Below are 22,432 nucleotides of genomic sequence, written 5' to 3' on the forward strand. Positions count from 1 at the left end.
AAAATCCTTTGGCTATATTATGTTTGTGCAGTATTTGTGGTAAAGCATATAATACAAATATGGTAGAGAATAATAAAAATTGAAATATCTGAAACGCATTTATGCATTAATGGTATATGCAGGGTTTCTTTTTATCCTCCCCCCTCTCTTTTTGTATTTAAAATCTTTGGCTATATTCTCTCGTGTAATATTCTGTGGTAAACCATATGATACAACTGGAATAAAAGACGAAGGGAAAAAAGAGTTGAAAATTATAATTTTAATTTATACTTTAGGATGAATGATGGCTTTTGTAAACTTTCACTCGGCTTGAAAATTTTGATTAGCTCTAATGTAGAAATGAAGGTTTGGTCTGTCTAAACTCAGAAAATGGAGGCATTATACAGCTGGTCAAGTGTGCCTTACAATTCCTCCTGTTACCTGGAACATTATATATAGCATGGCTAGATGAAAAACTGTCCTCAGTGACAGAAATGTTTATGTTTTCAGGGACCACGACTTTTTAGCGAGCTTTTTAGAACTTCAATAGACAATCTAATGACTTCCATTTAAGGGTTGAAGAGTTGTCTTCCACTCTTGGTTTTGGTTTTATTGTTTTCCTCCGTTGATATTCTTACAAAAATTAGCAAAATAAATAAATAAATATGATGGCTAATTAAAGCTATATCATTGGACAATATTTGAAGATAGTTATTATTTTGTAATTTGATCATCATTAATACCAAAGATTATAATAGCATATGTTGTGGTAAATTTCATATATATTTATTCACACTGCTATGTAATAGTCATGATTTTCAAACTCCAATGCTTATAGGTAATACCTCAATTCTTTATATATATATATATATATAATATTTGAGTGCTGTGCATAGTTATCTTTTCCTGCAGCGGAGCAGCAAGACAAATCTGATTTTTTCCCTTTGCTTTATTGTAGTTCTGCTCACAATCATCTCATGTATTTGCTAATAATGTATCAAGTATGGGCATGGCGATACATATGGAACTTGGTGAGCTTAACCTGCACACTGCAGATGAGTATCAAGAATGTTTGAAAGAAAGCCCATTTGTTATGGAATCCAATTCAGGCGCTTTAGTACATGTAGCCAGGGTTAGTTTGGATTGGGGCAAGAAGGACGTTGAATCATCTGAAGGGGGCGGTGCTAGGTGTAAATTAGTTCTCTTTGTTGATGTGACTGGTATGGGCGTTCATTTCAACTTCAAGCGTTTAGAATCACTTGTTGTAACTGCTATTTCGTTTCAAGCTCTCCTCAAAAGTCTATCTGGTTCCGGTAAAAGAACAGCACAGAGTCGAAGTGGGCGGTCTAGTAAACCATCAGGGAAGGGAATTCAAGTATTGAAATTAAATATGGAAAGATGTTCCATAAATTATTGTGGTGAAACTAGTATGGAAAACACAATTGTTGCAGATCCAAAGCGAGTCAATTATGGATCTCAGGGTGGTCGTGTTGTAATCAGCATCTCAGATGATGGCTCACCACGTACTGCCAGTGTAATATCCACAGTGTCTGATGATTGTGAGATCTTAAAGTATTCTCTTTCTCTTGACATCTTCCATTTCATTTTGTGTGTGAACAAGGAGAACCAATCGACAGAGGTAGAACTTCAAAGAGCAAGATCTATTTATCAGGAACATCTGCAGGAACATAGACTTGATACAGAAGTAACAATTTTTGACATGCATAATGCTAAATTTGTACGACGTTCTGGTGGACTTAAAGGGATTGCCATTTGCTCTCTTTTTAGTGCTACTAATATTACAGCCAGGTGGGAGCCTGATTTACATATATCAATTATTGAACTTATTCTGCGGCTGAAGTTGCTGGTGCATACTCAGAAGCTTCAGGGGCATGTAAATGAACATAAGGAAGATGCCTCAATCACGAAAGACAGTGAGCTGAAAAATGATTCCTCTGTGAATTCTGGCCATGCTGATAGACCTAAGAAAAAGGAAACCATTTTTGCCGTTGATGTGGAGATGCTGAATATTTCTGCTGGGGTAGGAGATGGTGTTGATGCTACGTTGCAGGTTCAATCAATTTTTTCGGAGAATGCCCGTATTGGAGTTCTTCTTGAAGGGCTTGTGCTCAGTTTTAATGGGGCCAGAATATTCAGAAGTGGTAGAATGCAAATTTCTCGTATACCTCGTTCTTCTGATGCAAATCTGTCAGCAGCCGTCACATGGGACTGGGTGATTCAAGGGCTTGATGTTCATATTAGTTTGCCATTCAGGTTGGAGCTGCGTGCCATTGATGATTCAGTTGAAGATATGTTACGGGCCTTAAAGCTTGTTACTGCTGCTAAAACTCAACTTTTATCTCCTCAAAAGAAGGAAAGCTCAAAGCCTAAAAAGCCTAGTTCCACAAAATTTGGATGCGTGAAGTTTTGCATACGCAAGCTTGTCGTTGATATTGAGGAAGAGCCACTACAAGGATGGCTTGATGAACACTATCAGCTGATGAAGAATGAGGCTTGTGAGCTGGCTGTCAGGTTGAAGTTCCTTGATGAATTTATTTGCAACTTTAACCAGCCTTCTAAAGAAACAAATGATTGTACATCTGAAAGAAAGGTTTTATATAATGGTATTCAGATTGATTTAGAGGATCCTTCAGCTATTCAGAAAGTGCAACAAGAGATTTACAAGCAGTCATTTAGATCATATTACCAGGCATGTCAGAAACAGAAACCTTGTGAAGGTTCAGGTGCCTGTAGGGAAGGGTTTCAATCTGGTTTTAAGCCTAGCTCTTCAAGAACTTCCCTTCTTTCAATTTCTGCTTCAGACTTGGAAGTAAGCCTGAAAAAAGTTGATGGAGGAGATGATGGAATGATAGAAGTTTTAAAAAAGCAGGATCCTGTTTGTCGTGAAGAAAATATACCATTTTCTCGACTATATGGAAGTAATATTCTATTGCATACCGGCACGCTGGTTGTGCAAATAAGAAATTACACATTTCCTCTTTTTGCTGCTACTGATGGTAAATGTGAAGGTTGTGTTGTGCTAGCTCAGCAGGTAAGGTTCAAAACATCTTCTCTGTCTCTTCTCCTCATTCCTTTCCTTCTTCATCACATGTATCTTGCTTTTCTAGCTGCTAACGTTGATGGTCTATTGTAAATAACATCTTCAGAAATATCTACTGTTAAGTGGTATATATATCTATTGTGCTAGTGTTGGCTTGAGGTAAAAGGTGTTCTAAAATTGGTGGTACAAATGAATTCTGGATTGTTGATGTAGATGTTGAGGGACTCTAATAGGGAGGGCAATAGGATGTGCAATGTTGCTTTCAAGTTTTATTTGTTCTTACCTTCACAGACAGCACAAGTTTGCATGCATGTATGCAGTAAAGACATATAGGAGATAGGCTCAGATGCATTTCTCTTCTGACCTTAATAACCTTAGACTGTACGTAGTGGATTAATTGATACTTCGGCTTAATATCTGATGGGAATCTTAGGCCAATTCTAGTGTAGTTCATTATACCAAAACAAAAAAAAAAAAGAATAGTGCGTGAAAAAGAACGTCATAAAATCTTGTTAGCACCATTCAAAATCCTGTGTCGGACAAGTCAAAATTTTAATGCTTGATGCAAATAATATAGGAGGCTCAGATTTTTATTATTACATGGCAGACAAAGAGTGAGGAGACCAGATTTCCCTTTGAACGACCATTCTCTCTATTCTTGCTCTGCTTGCAGCATCAATTCTTTGGACTTGATTTGGGCAAAGAAGCTGAAAGTTGAAACTGCTTTGCTTTGGCAGACTGAGGCAGTTCTTTGATAGAGAGTTTTACTTGGGGTTATCATATTTGAGAAAGCATGAAAGTAAGAACTGATGACTCAGTGATGTTATTGGCGACAGTCATGTTTTCCTGGTAGAATAACATTGGCAATGTTTGTGGACCTTCCACTTGTGACTTTTTTAGAATCTGACTGTTTTCCTAACTAGTAACTGTAGCACGGAGAATGTTACTTATCTTTTTTATCTCAATTGGGTGTCTGTTCGTATCTTCTATGGACGCACTGTGATTTATTGCACTTCCGTTTCATTTTTACGCCTCTCTAACTGTAGCTATTTCCTGTTCAATCAGGCAACATGCTTTCAGCCCCAAATTTACCAAGATGTTTTCATTGGAAGGTGGAGAAAGGTGAGCTTGCTCCGTTCAGCAAGTGGTACAACTCCTCCAACGAAATCATACTTTAATTTGCCTCTATATTTTAAGAAGGCTGAAGTATCATTTGGAGTTGGTTATGAGCCATCTTTTGCTGATATAAGCTATGCTTTTAGTGTTGCTCTTCGTAGGGCTAATTTAAGTGTCAGGAATCCTGGTCCAATAGTTCAACCACCCAAAAAGGAGCGTAGCTTACCATGGTGGGATGATATGAGAAATTACATTCATGGAAATATTACTTTAGTGTTTTCAGAAACTAAGTGGCATATACTTGCATCAAGTGATCCTTATGAAAAGCTTGACAAGCTTCTAATTACATCTAGTTCCATGGAGATCCAGCAGTCAGATGGCCGCATTTATATGTCTGCTAAGGATTTTAAGTTTCTGTTGAGCAGTTTAGAGAGTTTGGCAAATAGATGTGGCTTGAAACTTCCCACCATTGCATGTGGTGCTTTCTTTGAAGCTCCCCTCTTTACTCTTGAAGTGACAATGGACTGGGATTGTGATTCTGGTACTCCACTGAACCATTATCTGTTTGCACTTCCCATCGAAGGGAAGCCTCGTGAAAAAGTTCTTGATCCCTTCAGATCTACATCTCTATCACTCCGGTGGAACTTCTCTCTAAGACCCTCAGTTCCCTCATGTGAGAATCAATCTGTTTCTTCCTCTACTGTTGATAGCCATGCTATTGATGGAGAGTCAAAGCCACCTGGCAAGCATGAAGATGTTTCAATTGGTCCTCCAACGATAAATGTTGGTCCTCATGATATGGCTTGGATAGTTAAGTTCTGGAACTTGAATTATCTTCCTCCCCATAAATTACGTTTTTTCTCTCGGTGGCCCCGTTTTGGAGTTCCAAGAATTCCCAGATCTGGTAATTTATCAATGGACAGAGTAATGACAGAATTTTTCCTCCGCCTAGATGCAGCACCCACTCGTATAAAATATATGCCGATGGATGATGATGATCCAGCAAAGGGGCTAACTTTTAATATGACAAAGCTTAAATATGAACTCTGTTTCAGTCGAGGTAAGCAAAAGTACACTTTTGAATGCAAGAGAGACACTCTTGACCTTGTTTACCAGGGTTTCGACCTTCATGTGCCAAAGGTTCTCCTAGATAAAGAAGATCCTACGACTGTTGCAAAATTGGTCAACCTGACGAGGAAAAGTTGTCAGCCTTCAACTCTGGATAAAATTCCCAGTGAAAAACGTAATAGTATGAGTAATTGCCCTGAGAAGCACCGAGATGATGGGTTTCTTTTATCATGTGATTACTTTACCGTCAGAAGGCAGACACCAAAGGCTGACCCTGCGCGACTGTTGGCATGGCAAGAGGCTGGGAGAAGAAATTTTGAGATGACATATGTGAGGTCCGAGTTTGAAAATGGGAGTGAGAGTGATGATCACACAAGATCTGACCCAAGTGATGATGATGGTTTCAATGTGGTAATTGCTGACAATTGTCAGCAAGTTTTTGTTTATGGTCTCAAGCTTTTGTGGACTCTTGAAAATAGGGATGCTGTTTGGTCTTTTGTTGGTGGACTATCTAAAGCATTTCAACCACCCAAACCTTCTCCTTCTCGGCAGTATACACAAAGGAAATTACTTGAGGAGAAGCAGTTACTTGCTGAAACTGAAGTGAAGCAAGATGATACCTCGAAACCCCCTACTAGTGGCCAGGAAGTCAATTCCCCTTCTCACAATGCAGAAACTTCAGGATCTCTCTCACCACCACCAAATTCAGTTGAAGTAGAGAACTTATCTTCTTCTGCAGTTGGTATGTCTTTAAAATTGTCTAAATTTTTTAGTTTGTGTTTTTTTATATTTGTTCGTGTCTGGTAAAATTTCACACATGCAAAGATCTAAAGTTTGAAGCCAATGAAAACCAGCATTTTCTAGAAAAAACTTTTACATTCATCTAGTCAATAAAGACTTCCAAGTTTGTTTACTTACCATAGTTTTGATCTAAAGTAAGTCCATTTTCCTAGCTTCATTTCCAGTGACAAATACAAGTATTGATGATATTGAAAAGGGAGGGACTCGCCATTTCATGGTAAATGTCATTGAGCCGCAGTTCAATCTCCATTCAGAAGAAGCAAATGTAAGCTGTGAACCTCACTTTGAGATTTTTTTTCCCGTTGAAGAATTCTCTTTTATTTTTTTATTTTCCACCGTGCTTAAAGGTTTTAAATCTATAAGTTTTATGGTCTGGTTATTTTTTGATCATTTGCACCAATGTCCTGTCTGTTACTTCTTATCGCTTAGAATATGTAATGATGGTATCCCTGGTACATTCAAAAGCTTTTTAGTGAGTAAATTTGGTGTGTATGAAATAAAATGGAGACTGAAAGGTTGTTTACTGAAAATGTAGAAATGCTTTCTAGTTCCTACCATTGAAGTCATTTGAACCTTTTTATCACAACTGTTAAAGTCTTTCTTAGGTGGTTATTTATTACTCCCTCCATTCCATTATATAAGTCATTCTAGGTTATTTCACACAAATTAAGAAATACAATTAATATAGAGTCAAATTAATGAATTTATATTGGTTAACTAAAAAAATTAATCTCTCATGTAATGGTTGGAAAATAAGCCTTGGAATGTCCAAAAACACATGGACCAATACAAAAATTTAAAGCTTGGACCAAAAAACTAAACTAAAAAGTTCTTGAAAGGCTAGAATGACTTATATTTAGGAAAAAACCCAACTTGCTAGAATGACTTATAAAAAGGAATGGAGGGAGTAGGTTGTACTGTGGACTGTAAATTTGTAACTACAATTTCCATTGGTATGGGAGAGATGTGTTTATCTTACAGTATAGTCATACGGGCAACTACAGCAACACATTCTTTATGGCTTTAGGCGGAAGGCACAAAAAAAGCGATGACCTGAGTGAATTGAGGCGCAAATTGTCTAAAGTATTGTTAGAAAATAGAAATAAAACTCTAATGCCAAACTCAAAAAGAAACAAGTTAATCAAACAAATCAAACTCAAAAAGAGACCAGTGTCCATAAGGACATGAAAAGAATTGATAGAGAATGTAGTTTTTTTTAGTTGTACAAGTGTAAGTGTGTAACTTTGTTTAGACCTGTTTTTAAAACCTGATAAGACCTTTTCATGTCCCTAAACAAGAAGTTTTTAACTTGCAGTAGGTCTTTAATGCTTTTAACATTAAGCTTAGGTTTAAAAATCCTAAATTAGAAATGAGAGTTTGAAATTTCCTAAAAAAGTTTTATTAATTCCTAAATTAATCCCTAATTTCAGAAGTCTTTTAATTTTAAAAAATCACTAAAAGGGGGAAACTGATTCACATCCAGCTAGATTTAGCAACAGAATCACATCCAGGTAAACTTAGCAATGTTATCACATAAAAGAAAAAAGGAAACAAATCATAAGACAGTAATGAAAGAGAAGATGGGCCTTTCTTTTAGCCTCAAATTCCATGTCCGGCAATCACCTCGGCGCAAAAGACCAGTGCTGAGTTGAAGGCACCTTGCCTTGGAGGTGCAGAAGCGCTGTTATGAAGATCACTGTGCCTAGGCAGTTACATGGAGTGCCTTTGACTAGACTATGGTTAGAGTATAGAACATTTGAATAAAATAAAATATTATAGTATATGCTTATCTGTCTTATTCTTTAAAAAAAATTTATGATAAGTGGCTTCAATCTAGTTTTTGTTTATTTCGTTAATTCAACTTTGCATAAGGTATTCTCCAAATCATATAGATTGAAGTACTTTTATTAAAGCATTCTTTAGAATATAAAATAAAGCATATTGACTAAGCTTACTCATGTTTTGGGTTAATTGTTTTTCCATCAGGGTAGATTCCTGCTTGCTGCTGTTAGTGGTCGTGTTTTAGCCCGGTCGTTTCATTCTATTCTTCAAGTTGGTCAGGAGATAGTTGAACAAGCTTTTGGCAGTGAACATACACAACTTCCTGAAATTGTTCCTGAAATGACATGGAAACGCACCGAGTTCTCTGTAATGTTGGAGCATGTGCAGGCTCATGTTGCACCGACTGATGTTGATCCTGGGGCTGGACTACAGTGGCTTCCAAAAATTCGGAGAAGCTCTCCAAAAGTAAAGCGTACAGGGGCTCTACTTGAACGAGTGTTTATGCCTTGTGATATGTACTTCCGATATACAAGGCACAAAGGCGGGACTCCAGATCTGAAGGTGAAAAAGCTATTTAATACTTTTGTTGGACCATTTTTTTGGGGGTGCATCATTATAATTTTCTCTATGAGTTGATGTTATCCATTTTTGAGTAATCAGGTGCTGGTTGTTTTTATTCAATTAAGATACTTATTTTGAATGATGTACTTGGCTTTGATTTATTCTTTCAGGTGAAGCCTCTAAAGGAACTCACTTTCAATACTCATAATATAACGGCAACTATGACATCTCGCCAGTTTCAAGTCATGCTGGATGTGTTGACCAATCTTCTCTTTGCACGGCTTCCCAAGTGAGATTTGAATTTTTGTCTTCCCAACCCCATTAATTTAAAATCAAGTTTGTGGCCCATATTTTTTCAGTTATGTGGCATCAGATCCCTGCTGAACCTAAGCGTTATCTGCTACAGTCCCCCCTCCCCCCCTTTTCATTCTTTTAATATGGAATCTTCCTATCATAGTTCCACCTGTTGTTATTATACGATTCGATTCAACTCTATTTCAAGGCAAATCTAAATTATAACAGGATCTTACGATTTGCAATTCGAATCATACGATTTGATTCAGCTCTGTTTTGAGCGGGATCATTCTTCACCGTTCATCAAAAACTTCCACAACACTAACTACTAAAACTCACTCTCCTCTAGTCCGATTGTTATTTATCAAGTATCAACTAAAACTAGTTCCATTCCATCATTATTAAAGTTGACAAGGCAAAAAAACAGAGTCAGAAACTCAAACTCTCCATCTCCACTAAGTTATTAAACAGAGTCCGATTTCTGAATTAGTTTTATTAGGATTGCGTTTGGATTAGATTTGAATTGTAAGTACTTGGTTGATATGATTTCTTTTTTTACATTAAAATTACATTTCTAGACTAATATTTGATAATATTTTGAGTTCAACATGCTAAATTTTTTATAGTATTATGAATTTGAACCGAATCTTACGATTCGAGTCGATTCACACAATTCACAAAATGAGGATTTCGATTCACGAGTTGAATCTTGATTTGACAACTATGGTTCCACTACATCTGTGAATTCCTTGCATCTCTCTCCTCATACTGTGTTTGGTGTGTCCATGTTAAGATCTATATCCCCCAAAGATTAGATTTTTCTAACCTTTTCTTTTGGCAATGATTTTGTTAATTTCTTAAACTGCCTTCGAGCCTATCATTATTTAGATGGTACTGCTGTTCTGGTGAGACCACCACTTTGATTGATCCCTTTCTCAGTTCAGAACATTGTATTCATCTCTCATTCTTTTGGCATCTGAAACGACTCCCACATGTGTTTTATGCATCATAGATCCCTTTGTTCGTCCTCTTCTTTCCATTTTTTTTACAAGGGCAAGCTCAGACAATGATACAAAAATTGATTTTGAAGTCATGTAGATATTGCTAAAATAATTTATTTCTGGAATATGTAATTCCATTGACTGATGCAATTACATTTTGTTCTTTGAGGCTAATTACTTAATTGGGTGCCAAATCAATCTTGTTATGAGACTGGTTTGTTTTCCTGTTGTCACTTGTATCATTGTTTTTTTTTTTTTTTTTTTTTTGAAGTATTGTATCATTGTTTTTTATAACCTACTATTCAGGCCTAGAAAGAGTAGTCTGTCGTTACCAGCTGAAGATGATGATGATGTTGAAGAGGAGGCAGACGAAGTAGTGCCTGATGGTGTAGAAGAGGTTGAACTTGCCAAAGTCAACCTTGAACATAAAGAACGGGAGCAGAAGTTGCTACTTGATGACATCAGGAGACTGTCTCCGAGTGGTGAAGCATCCGGAGATCTACCTAGAATGGAAGGTGAACTGTGGATGATCGCTGGTGGAAGATCCACTTTGGTGAGAAACAAAACTGAATATATAAGGATTTTGAAGTTCTATTGACTGCTATTTTGCAATAGTGTTAAAATCTTAAACTATTTATGGTACTGGTCATTGTGCTTGATTTTTCTTTTCTTCCTCATTATTCCTTCTAATGCTAAGAATATGCACATGGACTGCACCTTATTTGAAAAATTATACAAGGTTCACTTTAGAGTTATTTTGTATGTTCGGAGTTCTGTCTTTGGCTGGCTTTAAACTAGATAAGATATCATGGTAAGGTCCACCCACTGGCACTTTTCCAGGTATTAAACTGGTTAACTATGCAGTTATTCCCCTTAATACAATTTTGATGCCAACTTCTAGCAGTATTAGGCATCTTACTAAGTGGTATATTACTTAGTTCTACAATAGTGGATGTAACTGTACCTAATGACAATGGTTAAAGATAGATGAAATATAACTATTTATAAAATTAATTCTATGGGATTGTGATGGTGATCAGTTGAGTAGTTGGTGGTCATGGTAATAAATTAATAATCTTGGCAGTAGCTGTGGCTGTGATATTAATAATAGTAGCATAGTTGGTTCAAGAGCTAATCTAGTGACAGTGGTAGTCTAACTGATGTAGATTGGGCTGAACAACTAGCCTTCTGATGCTTTTTTTTTTTGAGATTGCAAGATAGAATGGAAATCCTGCTGATATTAGTGTGAGCTTACGCTAGTACTTAGGTGAAGCTCTTGCTAAGGTTCATGATCAAATTACTATTAATTGCTGATAACTAGGATATAAAGGTAGGTATTATGCTTTGCCTTCTTCATAACACTGGTTCTCCTTTTTGTTGTTTCGTGTCTCTTCCTTTTATGACTATCTTTTATCAGGATCAAGCTATATCTAACTTTCATATATGTATCATTTTCAATTTTCTTTTCATCCAATACTATGTGTTTACTTGTCGACTTCATGTAATTAAGAATTGATATATCATGTATTTAAGCACATCAGTTTTCATGTTTATTTGTTCATTTCTCATTTATGTGACCAAGCTTCATCTCTCCAGGTTCAGGGACTGAAGAGAGATCTTTTAACTGCGAAAAAGTCAAAGAAGGCGGCATCTGCATCATTAAGGTTGGCTCTGCAGAAAGCTGCCCAGCAGCGACTGATGGAAAAGGAGAAGAACAAAAGCCCATCCTATGCCATGCGCATATCTTTGAAGATCAATAAAGTTGTATGGAGCATGCTTATAGATGGTAAATCTTTTGCTGAGGCTGAGATAAATGACATGGTGAGTATCCAAGATGATTAAGTATTCATTTCTTTTATCCTTCCGCAGTGAATATGAGTGGGATCTATTATAGCTGTTAAGATTCTCTTGTGGTTAAAGGTAGCTTTTCTTTTACAAGTTTTGCATACAAGTACACAACCAAGTCTTAACTCCAATTGGTTGTGCTTGGCTCTATGAATCCTTTCCAGTCTGTCCTATTAAAAATATGATCTTGGAGGGATTTGGCAATTGGATTTGGAGGTCATTTTTAATATTGTCATCCAGGTAAATCTTAGTGAAGCCCTTCCCTTGACTGAAGTTACTTCTATTTCACATGGGACTGATCATGGGCAAGCATTGAACTTGTCTAAACCACTATATCATTCTCTTATCTTATTTATCATAGGTGACAGACTTAACCTATCTAAATGTTTCATCTGTGTCTTATCTTGTCCATATTCAGCTTAGTTAGGAGGGGGTGGCTGCAGAAATGGGGGTTGTAGTTATCATCATAGAAGGAAAAAAGCAAGTAAAATATAAATGTAATTATTGTATTATTTTGTAAGTTTTATACCTGATGGGAATTCTTAAAACAAATCATGAGGTTTGTAACATGATTTGATTCACATCAGAGTTTTGATTTCCGTAAAAAACATAGGCTAAATTAAAGCAGCATCTCTTGTTTAAGGAGGGTATCAAGAGTGCTTAACATGCTAAGTTTTGATGCTCGCGAGTTTTCCATGATAATGCATGCTAAGGTCTTGTTTCTGTATCATTCTCAGATCTTTGATTTTGACCGGGATTATAAAGATGTTGGAGTTGCTTTATTTACAACAAAATACTTTGTTGCGAGAAACTGCCTGCCTAATGCCAAGTCTGATATGGTTCTGTCAGCATGGAATCCCCCACCAGATTGGGGAAAGTGAGTATGCACTTTCGTTTTTCTCTGTTGCTGTGCACATAGTTCTCAGCGATGCGTCCTTAAAAGTTACAGTTAAATATTTTACCAAGCAGATGATATGAGTTTCAAATAAAAATATTCGAAGGGGTTGTTTGTTAACACTTTTAAACACTAAAATCAACATATTAAGCGCTTGTTATTTTTCATCTTGTTTGACACTCCCTCCAGTCTCTAATAGATATAGTTAGGATTATCAAGTTGTTCTTTTCTAAATTTCTATATTATCAATGTGTTTTTGACAATGTTTTCTCAAATTTCCCTTCCCTTAAGAGAGAGGGTTAATATTAGCGCAAATAATTTTAATTAAGGCATAAAATTTAAGAAGAAAGGTAAATTTTACATATAAAGTAGAGCTTTTAGAAGAGAAGTATTGATAGTCTGATCAATATTTTTTTTTGGTTTTGGTGAAAAACCTTAAACGACATCTATTAAAAACCGGAGGGAGTAATACTAATTAAAATTTCTGACAAGTCAGAATATTTAACTTAAATTTTGTAAGATGTACAATGATATTCTGAAATCTTATATAAAATGCAACACTATCATTCAATAGTTTTCAGCATTTATAATATTCAATGTTTAAAATTCTGTACTTTTTTTGGTCAGCGCTTAATTTTCAATTTTACCAAACATGAAACAGCAAATATAATTTATGCTCCAAATTTTACAAAATATTTGAAGTGAATACCTAAGCATGATATACAAGGTATGCATACCATGAAACAATGCTTCTATGCAAGCCTATTAGGTAACTGTACGACAAACTCTAGTTTTCTGGGAAGCATGATTTTAAAATTGACTTGTGCCGTCACAACACTAGTTATCTGGTAAAGCATTGCTATTTGTCTTTTTTTTTTTTTCAATGTGAATGCAATTTTGTGATGTCGGTGTTTTTGGCTGCAGAAAAGTAATGCTTCGTGTTGATGCAAAGCAAGGAGTTCCGAGGGATGGAAATTCCCGTATTGAGCTTTTCCAGGTAATTTAGTTCTATTGCTGGATCAAAGGTTAATTTGCCCCTGAATTTGTCCATGAAGTCACATTACCTCAAATTAACTCTATGGTGAAATTGTCCCACAACTTTCAATTTATAGAAGCAATTCCTGAAAATAAACAAAATGAACCTCATTGAAATATACTAGTAGTCAAAATTAACTAACATGAAGTTTTTGAGATGTTTTGGTTGAAGTTTCATTTTCAACATTTCCTCAGTACCATCATTGCTTTGTGAAAAAATTCACTTAACTGCCCATAAGTTGGAAGGTGAGTCATTTGACCATAACGTAATTCTGCGATTACTTTGAACTTTGCTTACAAGCTCAGGGGCAATTTCAATTTTCAATCCTTTCAGTCTTTATCTTTGTTTGTTTGTGTTTTGTCTTTCTTGACTGCTTGCTATGAGCACTAATCAACAATGTCGGATACTCTGATTCATTCCTGTTACACACTAACTTATGGTATGAAGCAGGGAGGTCTTTTTATGGGTATCATGAAGGAAATTTTGAATCATATAATGACCTACTCTGAACTTGTTTTAGATAATGGGCACTAACAGGTGCTCCCAAGGACATCAAATGGTTGAATGCTCGTATCGTATCCATAGAAATTTCAGAGTGGAAAATGAAATTTGGAACTACTCTCTTATCTGGTTTCTTTGCAAGGAAAGAGATAGTAGAGCTGTAAATATATTGCCTTTTCCTTTGTTACTGGTGATAGGACAATTTTAGATGCAACTTTTTACTTTCTTTGTCCACTATATAATTGGCAATGGGATTAATTTTTTTTCCCGATCATCTCTTTATACAGTCTGAGTTAGTGCAGCTGTTTTCTAGGCACTGAATCTTTTTAAATTTTTTCAGCCAACAGAAATATCTAACGTAAATAGCCCCTTTTTCCTAGATAAAAAAGTGGCTGTGTTCACAAGTAGTAAAATAAATACACATGGGCTGCTTCATGAGCTACATGAAGGAAGTGGACAAGGACAGATAGGATACTGTAGAAATTTAGGACATGACATGGACAAGGATATTTGGGAAGACTTCTAATCTGGGACACGGAAGCAAATTCCACAGTCCACACATGATTATGCATGCATATTGTACATCTTGTGTGCACTAATCATTAGCAATTTTTTTCCTCCTTTGCTCTAAACAGTTGCACATAAATGGTGCCTATTGTGGATTCTGTTTGAAAACAAAGGAGATATTATTCTGTTGATTGCTTAATATGATCTTCCCTTTTAATCCAGGTAGAGATTTATCCCCTTAAGATTCATTTGACAGAGACAATGTACAGGATGATGTGGGGATATTTCTTCCCAGAAGAAGAACAAGATTCACAAAGGCGGCAGGTTGGTTACTGCACATACCATCCTTATATTCATAGGAATTCAACTTAACCACGTCAATAGAATGTAATTAGAATTATGTAATTGCAACAAGAAAATTTTAGAAATGCTTATTATCATGAACTAAAATAAATAAAGAATGAAAATCTAGTAGTAATTTATTTGTGCTTTCAATTGATGATCGAGCTATATCTAATGTTAACAAGACTTGTGTGGATCAGGATTACTCATTATGGTGTTTCATTTGTGAGATCAGGACCTTTGGAAAGTTTCAACAACTGCTGGTGCAAGACGTTTAAAGAAAGGTTCATTGATCCATGAAGCTCCTGCATCATATAGCAGTTCAAGCAAAGAATCTGATGTCACGTCCAAACTCATTGGTGGTTCAGGCCCGGAGTTGAGAAGGACCTCTTCTTTTGACAGAACATGGGAGGAATCTCTCGCGGAGTCTGTTGCTAATGAGCTTGTCTTTCAAGCTCATTCTTCCAGCATTTCTTCAAAAACTGACCCATTTGGTTCAAATGAACAAGCAGATGAGTCCTCTAAAAATAAAGCTAAGGAGTCTAAGGCTGCAAAGTCTGGTCGATCATCTCATGAAGATAAAAAAATTGGCAAGTCAAATGAAGAGAAGAGATCTCGTCCTCGAAAAGTTATGGAATTTAACAATATTAAGATTAGTCAGGTGAATTCTATTGTCAATTGCCATTTGTTGCTTAGTGCAATCGGATTGTTTGTATTTAATGTTTTATATGATTCTGGTGTAGGTCGAGCTACAGATTACATATGAGAGCTCAAGATTTAATCTGCATGAGCTCAAGTTGCTAATGGATACATTTCATCGCGTTGAGTTCACTGGGACTTGGAGGAGGCTGTTCTCACGAGTAAAGAAGCATGTTGTTTGGGGAACCCTGAAGTCTGTGACTGGGATGCAGGTAAGTAGTCTTTGAGGTGACACCTCGGAATACCATTAATCTAAAATAATATTTTACGAGATAAAATGGTTCGATTGTGTGAACTTATATCACCATTAACTTGATCACACCTGGGTGTTTTGACATTTTACCTGGTTTGTGATTCATGAAAGATACATAAATCTTTACCTTGGATATACCTCCAAAGATGATGCTTATCATAATCGTTTTTAACTTTTGTATATTATATATACACACAAATAAAGGGTTTTTTTTTCCTTAATAGCTTTTGTGTCAATGCCTTTAGTTTCCTGGCCTTGCTCTTATCGTTATATTTTCTTTTACTTGCAACATTTGATATTTGATCCCACTTGCTTCAGTTCCCTTTTGGACTTATAATGATCCCTGTTGTCAACAAAACAAGAAGTATACAATGGTAGATTTTGCATTTCAAATATCCAATTTGTTGACTAAGCAAGTACTTGTGATAATTAAAATTTGTTACGGAAGATTTATACAGTTTGTATCTATCTGTTCCTTCTGGGTAGCAAATTTTTTGTAGTCTACATGTTTAGCAAAGATTGTATATCCCATGAAATAAGCTTTGGGCACAAATGATGTTTATTTGTATCTGTATTTCCTTTTCTTAAGGAGCATATTTTTCTTAAATAGAGGGCGAGCCTTGGCGCAACGGTAAAAGTTGTTGTCGTGTGACGGGTTCGAGTCTTAGGAGCGGCCTCTTGCCAAATAAATTGGCAGGGGAAGGCTTGCCCCCAGTACACCCTTGTGGTGGGACCCCTCCCCGGACCCTCGCTCAGCGGGGACGCGTAGTGCGACCGGGCCGCCCTTTTTTTTTTTAGTGGCATACTCTTCCGCATTGAATTCCTGAGGTGCAACTGGAGTGTAAAATCAAAAGAAAAGTTTGTGTCTGTTAGTATGTTTCAAGTAATGTGATATTATGGCACTGAATATGCACTACTGATTTTGCAGGGTAAGAAATTCAAAGACAAAACTCATAGTCAACGAGAATCAAGTGGACCTACCATTCCTGATATAGACCTTAACTTTAGTGACATTGATGGAGGTCAGGCTGGGAAATCTGATCTTCCAAATTGGATTAAACGTCCAAGTGACGGAGCAGGTGATGGATTTGTAACTTCTGTTAGGGGACTCTTCAGCACTCAACGCCGGAAGGCCAAGGCATTTGTACTGCGGACTATGAGGGGTGAAGCAGAGAATGATTTCCATGGTGACTGGAGTGAAAGTGAAGCAGAGTTCTCACCCTTTGCTCGGCAGCTTACCATAACAAAAGCTAAGAGGCTTATCAGGAGGCACACAAAGAAATTCCGATCCCGAGATCAGAAAGGTTTGTCACATTTGCCTTTATGTACATTTGAGATTGTTTTGGAGTTCAAGTATTCAACTTAATATATATATATATATATATATATATATATATATATATATATATATATATATATGGTTTTTTCTTGTCATTGCTTGGTGAATGTATTACTTGTTGCTAGTTGGTTTCTTTGATAAAATATGAAACTAACTCTTGATGCTGAATTCAGGTTCACCCTCCCAACATATAGACTCACTTGCAGAGTCTCCAAGGGAAACCACATTTGAAGCATTTGAAGCCGATTCTTCCAGTGAATCGTCACCATATGAGGATTTTCATGAGCAACTTGAACAACTCAAGGGAGACTTTTGAAGGCTCAGTAAGTGGAGCATACTGATAACGTCTATATATCTTTTCATTGAAGGGAGATATAGAAGGATGAGGATTTTCCAACCACTACTTGTGGTGTCGCCCTTAAACTGACACCACAAAGAAAATCAAATCAAATTAAGTCATGAGTATGTATGTTTTCAGAACCATGATGTTCTGAATTCACTCACACTTGTGCATAGTTTTTGTAGCCTATTAAGCTTGTATAGATATACAAGCTCTTCAGATATTTATATAAAGTTAAGTGTATATATTGGCAAATAAATGGAACAGAAAAACTATCTTTTGAGGCCTCAAATTTGGCACAAATAAAATTTTGTTTTCTTTACTGTTTGTTTGTTTGTTTGTGTTATGGCATTGCATTGCATTGCATACCTTTACAGGTGAAACTGTTTGATTACAATTTGCTATTTCTTTCCCCTGCCTTTCAGCGGCTAAACTATTATTATGCCCAAGCAAGGAGCTAATTGAAAAGATAGTATATAGTTGGTGAAGCATGACTAGTGTTTTTACTTTTTTGTTTCTTTCAACTAAATAACTCCGCCTGTGAGGGTCCCAAGCCCGGACAAAGGAGGGTTGCGGTAGGTTTGCGGCGGCCAGCGTAAAACTTAGCCACATCTTATGACATGAACCATAATATAAATATCGTTGGGGCGTTCCCTACTCAGCGACGCGCTGCACTTTTTAGACCCGGGTGTAGTGATAAATGTGCAAGGGTTGCTAGGTCGTCGCCCCGAAGCGGCACGCCACCCTAGGACCCGGGGGTCGTGTCAAATATGCAAGGGTTGCGGGTAAATAAGCTATTCCACGGTAATGGTAGGGGTAGGGGTAAGGGTAGTAGGTTACGTTTTGGGGCATGGAACATAGGTTCTTTGATAGGAAGATTAGCTGAAATTGTAGATGTTATGAAGAGGAGGAGAATAAATATAATGTGCCTACAAGAAACCAAGTGGGTTGGAGCCAAGGCTAGAGAGATGGCTCCTTGGGGTTATAAGCTTTGATACTCAGGAAAGGATAAGGGTAGAAATGGAGTAGGTATTCTTATTGATAGGGAGTATATTGATGATGTAGTAGCGGTGTCTAGGAAGAGTGATAGAATTATGAGTGTTAAGCTAGTGATAGGGGATGAGGTTGTGAATGTCATTAGTGCATATGCGCCACAAATAGGATTAGATGTCTCTATAAGATAAGCTTTTTGGGAGGACTTAAAGGAAGTGGTGCAACAGGTTCCTAAGGATGAAAAAATGGTACTGGGGGGTGATCTCAATGGACACGTGGGGTCTAGGCGAGATGGGTTTGAGAGTGTTCATGGAGGGTATGGTTTTGGAGATAAGAATGAAGCAGGAAATGATATTTTGGAATTCGCATCAGCCTATGACTTGAGTATCATGAACACATGGTTTATGAAGAGAACATCCCACTTAGTGACTTATCGGAGTGGCGGTAATGCGAGCCAAATTGACTTCTTCTTAGTAAGGAGTGCTTGGAGAAAGAGTTATATTGATTGTAAGGTGATCCCTGGTGAGAGTACGACAACCCAACATAGAGTAGTGGTGCTTGATTTTCGAAGTAGGAAATGTATAAGAAAACAAGCACAAGTAGAGACTAAGATTAAGTGGTGGAAATTGCAAGGAGAGAATCAACAAAAATTTGTGGATGAGATGACCAAAAAAGATATTTGGACTTGTAATATGGATTTAGATATAGATTCGATATGGACTAAGATGGAGCATAGTATAAGGGAAGTAGCGAAGGAAGTTCTAGGGGAATCTAAAGATAGCATGCCACCGGGTAAGGACACATCTTGGTGGACAGAAGAAGTACGACAAGCAGTAAAGAGTAAGCGAGAATCCTATAAAATATTGGGGAAATGCAGGAGTGACGAGAACTACGAAAAATACAAAGAGGCTAAAACGGAAGTAAAGAAGGTCATACGAGATGCTAGAGCAAAGGTGAATCGGGATCTGTATACAAGATTGGATACGAAAGAAGGGGAAAAAGACATATATAGAATTGCTCGGATGAGAGATAAGAAGACGCGAGATCTCGAAAAAGTTAAATGTGTGAAGGATGTGGACCAGAAAGTCCTAGTTGGAGATAAGGATATCAAGGAACGATGGATGTCCTATTTTGATGACTTATTTAATGGAGATCGCAGACAAGATGTTGGAGATATAAGTATCCACCACAATATGATAAATCATGAATGCCTGCGGAGAATCAAAATGGTGAAGTCAAAATGGCATTAAGTAAGATGAAGTTGAAGAAAGCAGTAGGACCTGATAGAATCCCTATTGAGATTTGGAGATGTTTGGGAGAAAGAGGAATCGAATGGTTGACGACGTTCTTCAACAAAATTTGGAGAAACAATAAGATGCCATCAGAATGGAGGAAAAGTATCTTAATCCCTTTGTATAAGAACAAACGCGATGTCCAAGATTGTGCCAACTATCGAGGAATCAAATTAATGAGTCACACTATGAAACTTTAGGAGCGAGTGATCGAACAAAGGATAAGGAGGACGGTGAAGATCTCGAAAAACCAGTTTGGCTTTATGCCGGGAAGATCAACTATGGAAGCCATCCATCTAATGAGACAATTAATGGAGCACTATCGAAATAATAAGAAAGACTTGCATATGATTTTCATTGACTTGGAGAAAGCATATGATAAGGTACCAAAGGAAGTACTTTGGTGGGCCTTGATAAGGAAAGACATTTCGCAGAAATATATTGACATCATAAAGGACATGTATGGGGGAGCATGCACGAGTGTACGTACTAGTGTTGGGAAGACTGAAGAGTTTCCTATTACGATTGGAGTGCATCAAGGTTCTGCACTAAGCTCATTTCTTTTTGCCATCGTTATGGATGAACTAACAAGTTCACTTCAAGATGGTATACCATGGTGCATGCTGTTTGCAGATGATATTGTGTTGGTTGATGAGACAAAAGGAGTGGAGAGGAAGTTGGAACTATGGAGACAAACTCTAGAATCTAGAGGCTTTAAGTTGAGCCGAAGTAAGACAGAATATTTGGAGTGTAAGTTTAGCGGCCATAGGAGTAGGCAGGCAGAGACAATCACCCTAGATGGGAGAGTTGTTCAGGCCTCGGATTGCTTCCGGTATTTAGGATCTATTATCCAAACGGATGGAGAAATAGATGGAGATGTTGCTCATAGGATTAAAGCTGGTTGGTCGAAGTGGAAGAGTGCTACGGGTTTCCTCTGTGACACTGACATGCCTAATAGATTGAAGGGAAAATTCTACCGGACGACAATTAGACCAGCATTGTTATATGGTACGGAGTGTTGGGCAGTGAAACACTGCCACATCCATAAGATGTCGATGGCGGAGATGCGTATGTTGAGATGGATGTGTGGTCATACGAGAAAAGATCGGGTGAGTAATGAAATAATTAGGACAAAAGTAGGGGTTGTTGAAACACCTTTCCACATGATTTTGATTTAACAAAATTATTTAAGTTAATCCATGATTAAGGGACAATTAAATTTAAGTGCTTTGATTTAATTGTACTAATATGTTTGTTCAATGTTGAGTATAAATATAAATGCAAATGGAAATAGAAAGTAAGGCAGGACGAAGTCAGCATGAGAATACAACACAAGCTGAGTGGAGCGTAATTCAGCGTGACAGAAGATAAGTCATCTTCAGAACAGAAGCTTAAATATCAAGCTAATCAACGAAGCTGAGTGGAACGGAACTCAGTATTAAAAGTAGAGAAGTCTTCTTGGAAACTATATCTTATAGAACGAAGCTGACCATGAAAGCTGAGTAAAAGAGAACTCAGTATCTGAATTGGAAATAATCAAAGACAACGGCTATCAAAGTAAAGCTGAGTAATCCTCAGGACAGCGCGAATGATCCGTTTGCTAAAAGACAAGATCCGACAACTGTCTGCACCAATAATAGAAAACTTGGAATTACGCAAAAGCCAATTTCGAGATGCATGAGTCAACTGTTCTTTTACTAAAAGACGAACTGGCACAAAGAGATGAAACCTGCAGGAAGAAGACAAACCTGACGACTGCGGAATTTAAGCGACAGGACTGGCCTGCAAATCTGAAGCAGACCAGAACATGTCTCAAGATAAAGCCGTTTGAATCCAACGGATAACTCCAGATTCAAATCATTAGGCTTCAGACTTCAACTATAAAAGGACAAGTTCATTCTTGGATCCTTTGTCGATTATGAAAACAAAAGGAGAATAAGAGCATACATACAAAAGCACATCAATACAAGAAAGAGATCTTACACCAAATTTCTATTCCTGTGTAAATACTAGAGTGATTTTCTCTGTAATCATCTAAAGTGTTCTTTGTCTGAAAAAGAACAATTTTGTATCAATCATAGTATTGAGAGAGTGTGCTGAGTACTCAGTGTTAAGTACTCAATGGTAGAGAAATCTAGGTGTTCGGTTATAGCACTTAGTAAGAGTTGAGTAGACGAATAAAGGACGGTACTCTTGCATATTCAACTGCCTTGTAAACGGTTTGCGCTCTACCTTTAAAGAGCTCAGTATTGGATTTAAAAAGCCCGGAGGGATTCTGGGGACTGGACGTAGGCGGAGAGGCCGAACCAGGATAAGTCATGCTGAGTAATTTCTAACTCTCTTTCAATATATATCTGTATGTGTTGCTTGCTAAATTTACTCATTATATAAATTGTTTAAGCTGACACTGAGTAAATCAGAGTGCTGAGTTGGAAGCTGACCGCAAAAGTGTCATTTCTCAACTCACAAGTAAAACAGTTCTAGTTAGTATCTGATTAAAGCCGTCTTACGCTTCACTCGGTCGCTCTGACCAAAGCTGAGTTGTGAAACTCAAAGAATTGAATTAAGTCAGCGTAATTAAAGCGAAAAAGTTACATTAGTTCCTAACCCCCCCTTTGGAACTAATCACACGGGACCAACAAGTGGTATCAGAGCTATATAGCTCACTACTCAAAGATTTAACAATCTTGAGCTGATCCCGATAAATGGCTCAGAACAGCACTCGTT

The 22,432-nt window shown here is 37.1% G+C and overlaps 1 protein-coding gene across 2 annotated transcripts in view; it reads left to right on the forward strand.

Moving 5' to 3' along the window:
* The window catches only part of LOC136235295 (protein SABRE), a 28,515-nt gene extending 10,768 nt beyond the window's left edge, over positions 1–17,747 (forward strand). Inside the window, exons 9-22 of one of the 2 annotated variants that reach the window (XM_066024896.1) lie at positions 938–3,031; positions 4,106–5,966; positions 6,190–6,290; positions 8,012–8,368; positions 8,539–8,657; positions 9,970–10,216; positions 11,260–11,484; positions 12,246–12,385; positions 13,328–13,400; positions 14,670–14,771; positions 15,025–15,450; positions 15,533–15,700; positions 16,670–17,045; positions 17,254–17,747. In XM_066024896.1, coding sequence (XP_065880968.1) covers positions 938–3,031; positions 4,106–5,966; positions 6,190–6,290; positions 8,012–8,368; positions 8,539–8,657; positions 9,970–10,216; positions 11,260–11,484; positions 12,246–12,385; positions 13,328–13,400; positions 14,670–14,771; positions 15,025–15,450; positions 15,533–15,700; positions 16,670–17,045; positions 17,254–17,396 — 6,432 coding nt within the window. In that variant the 3' untranslated portion in view covers positions 17,397–17,747. Of the gene's footprint in view, positions 1–937; positions 3,032–4,105; positions 5,967–6,177; positions 6,291–8,011; positions 8,369–8,538; positions 8,658–9,969; positions 10,217–11,259; positions 11,485–12,245; positions 12,386–13,327; positions 13,401–14,669; positions 14,772–15,024; positions 15,451–15,532; positions 15,701–16,669; positions 17,046–17,253 lie in introns of both variants that reach the window. The other variant, XM_066024895.1, reaches the window with a different exon arrangement.
* Positions 17,748–22,432: the final 4,685 nt, after the last annotated feature.

The sequence above is a fragment of the Euphorbia lathyris genome, chromosome 7 (genome assembly GCF_963576675.1).
Source record: "Euphorbia lathyris chromosome 7, ddEupLath1.1, whole genome shotgun sequence".
Taxonomy (NCBI): domain Eukaryota; kingdom Viridiplantae; phylum Streptophyta; class Magnoliopsida; order Malpighiales; family Euphorbiaceae; genus Euphorbia; species Euphorbia lathyris.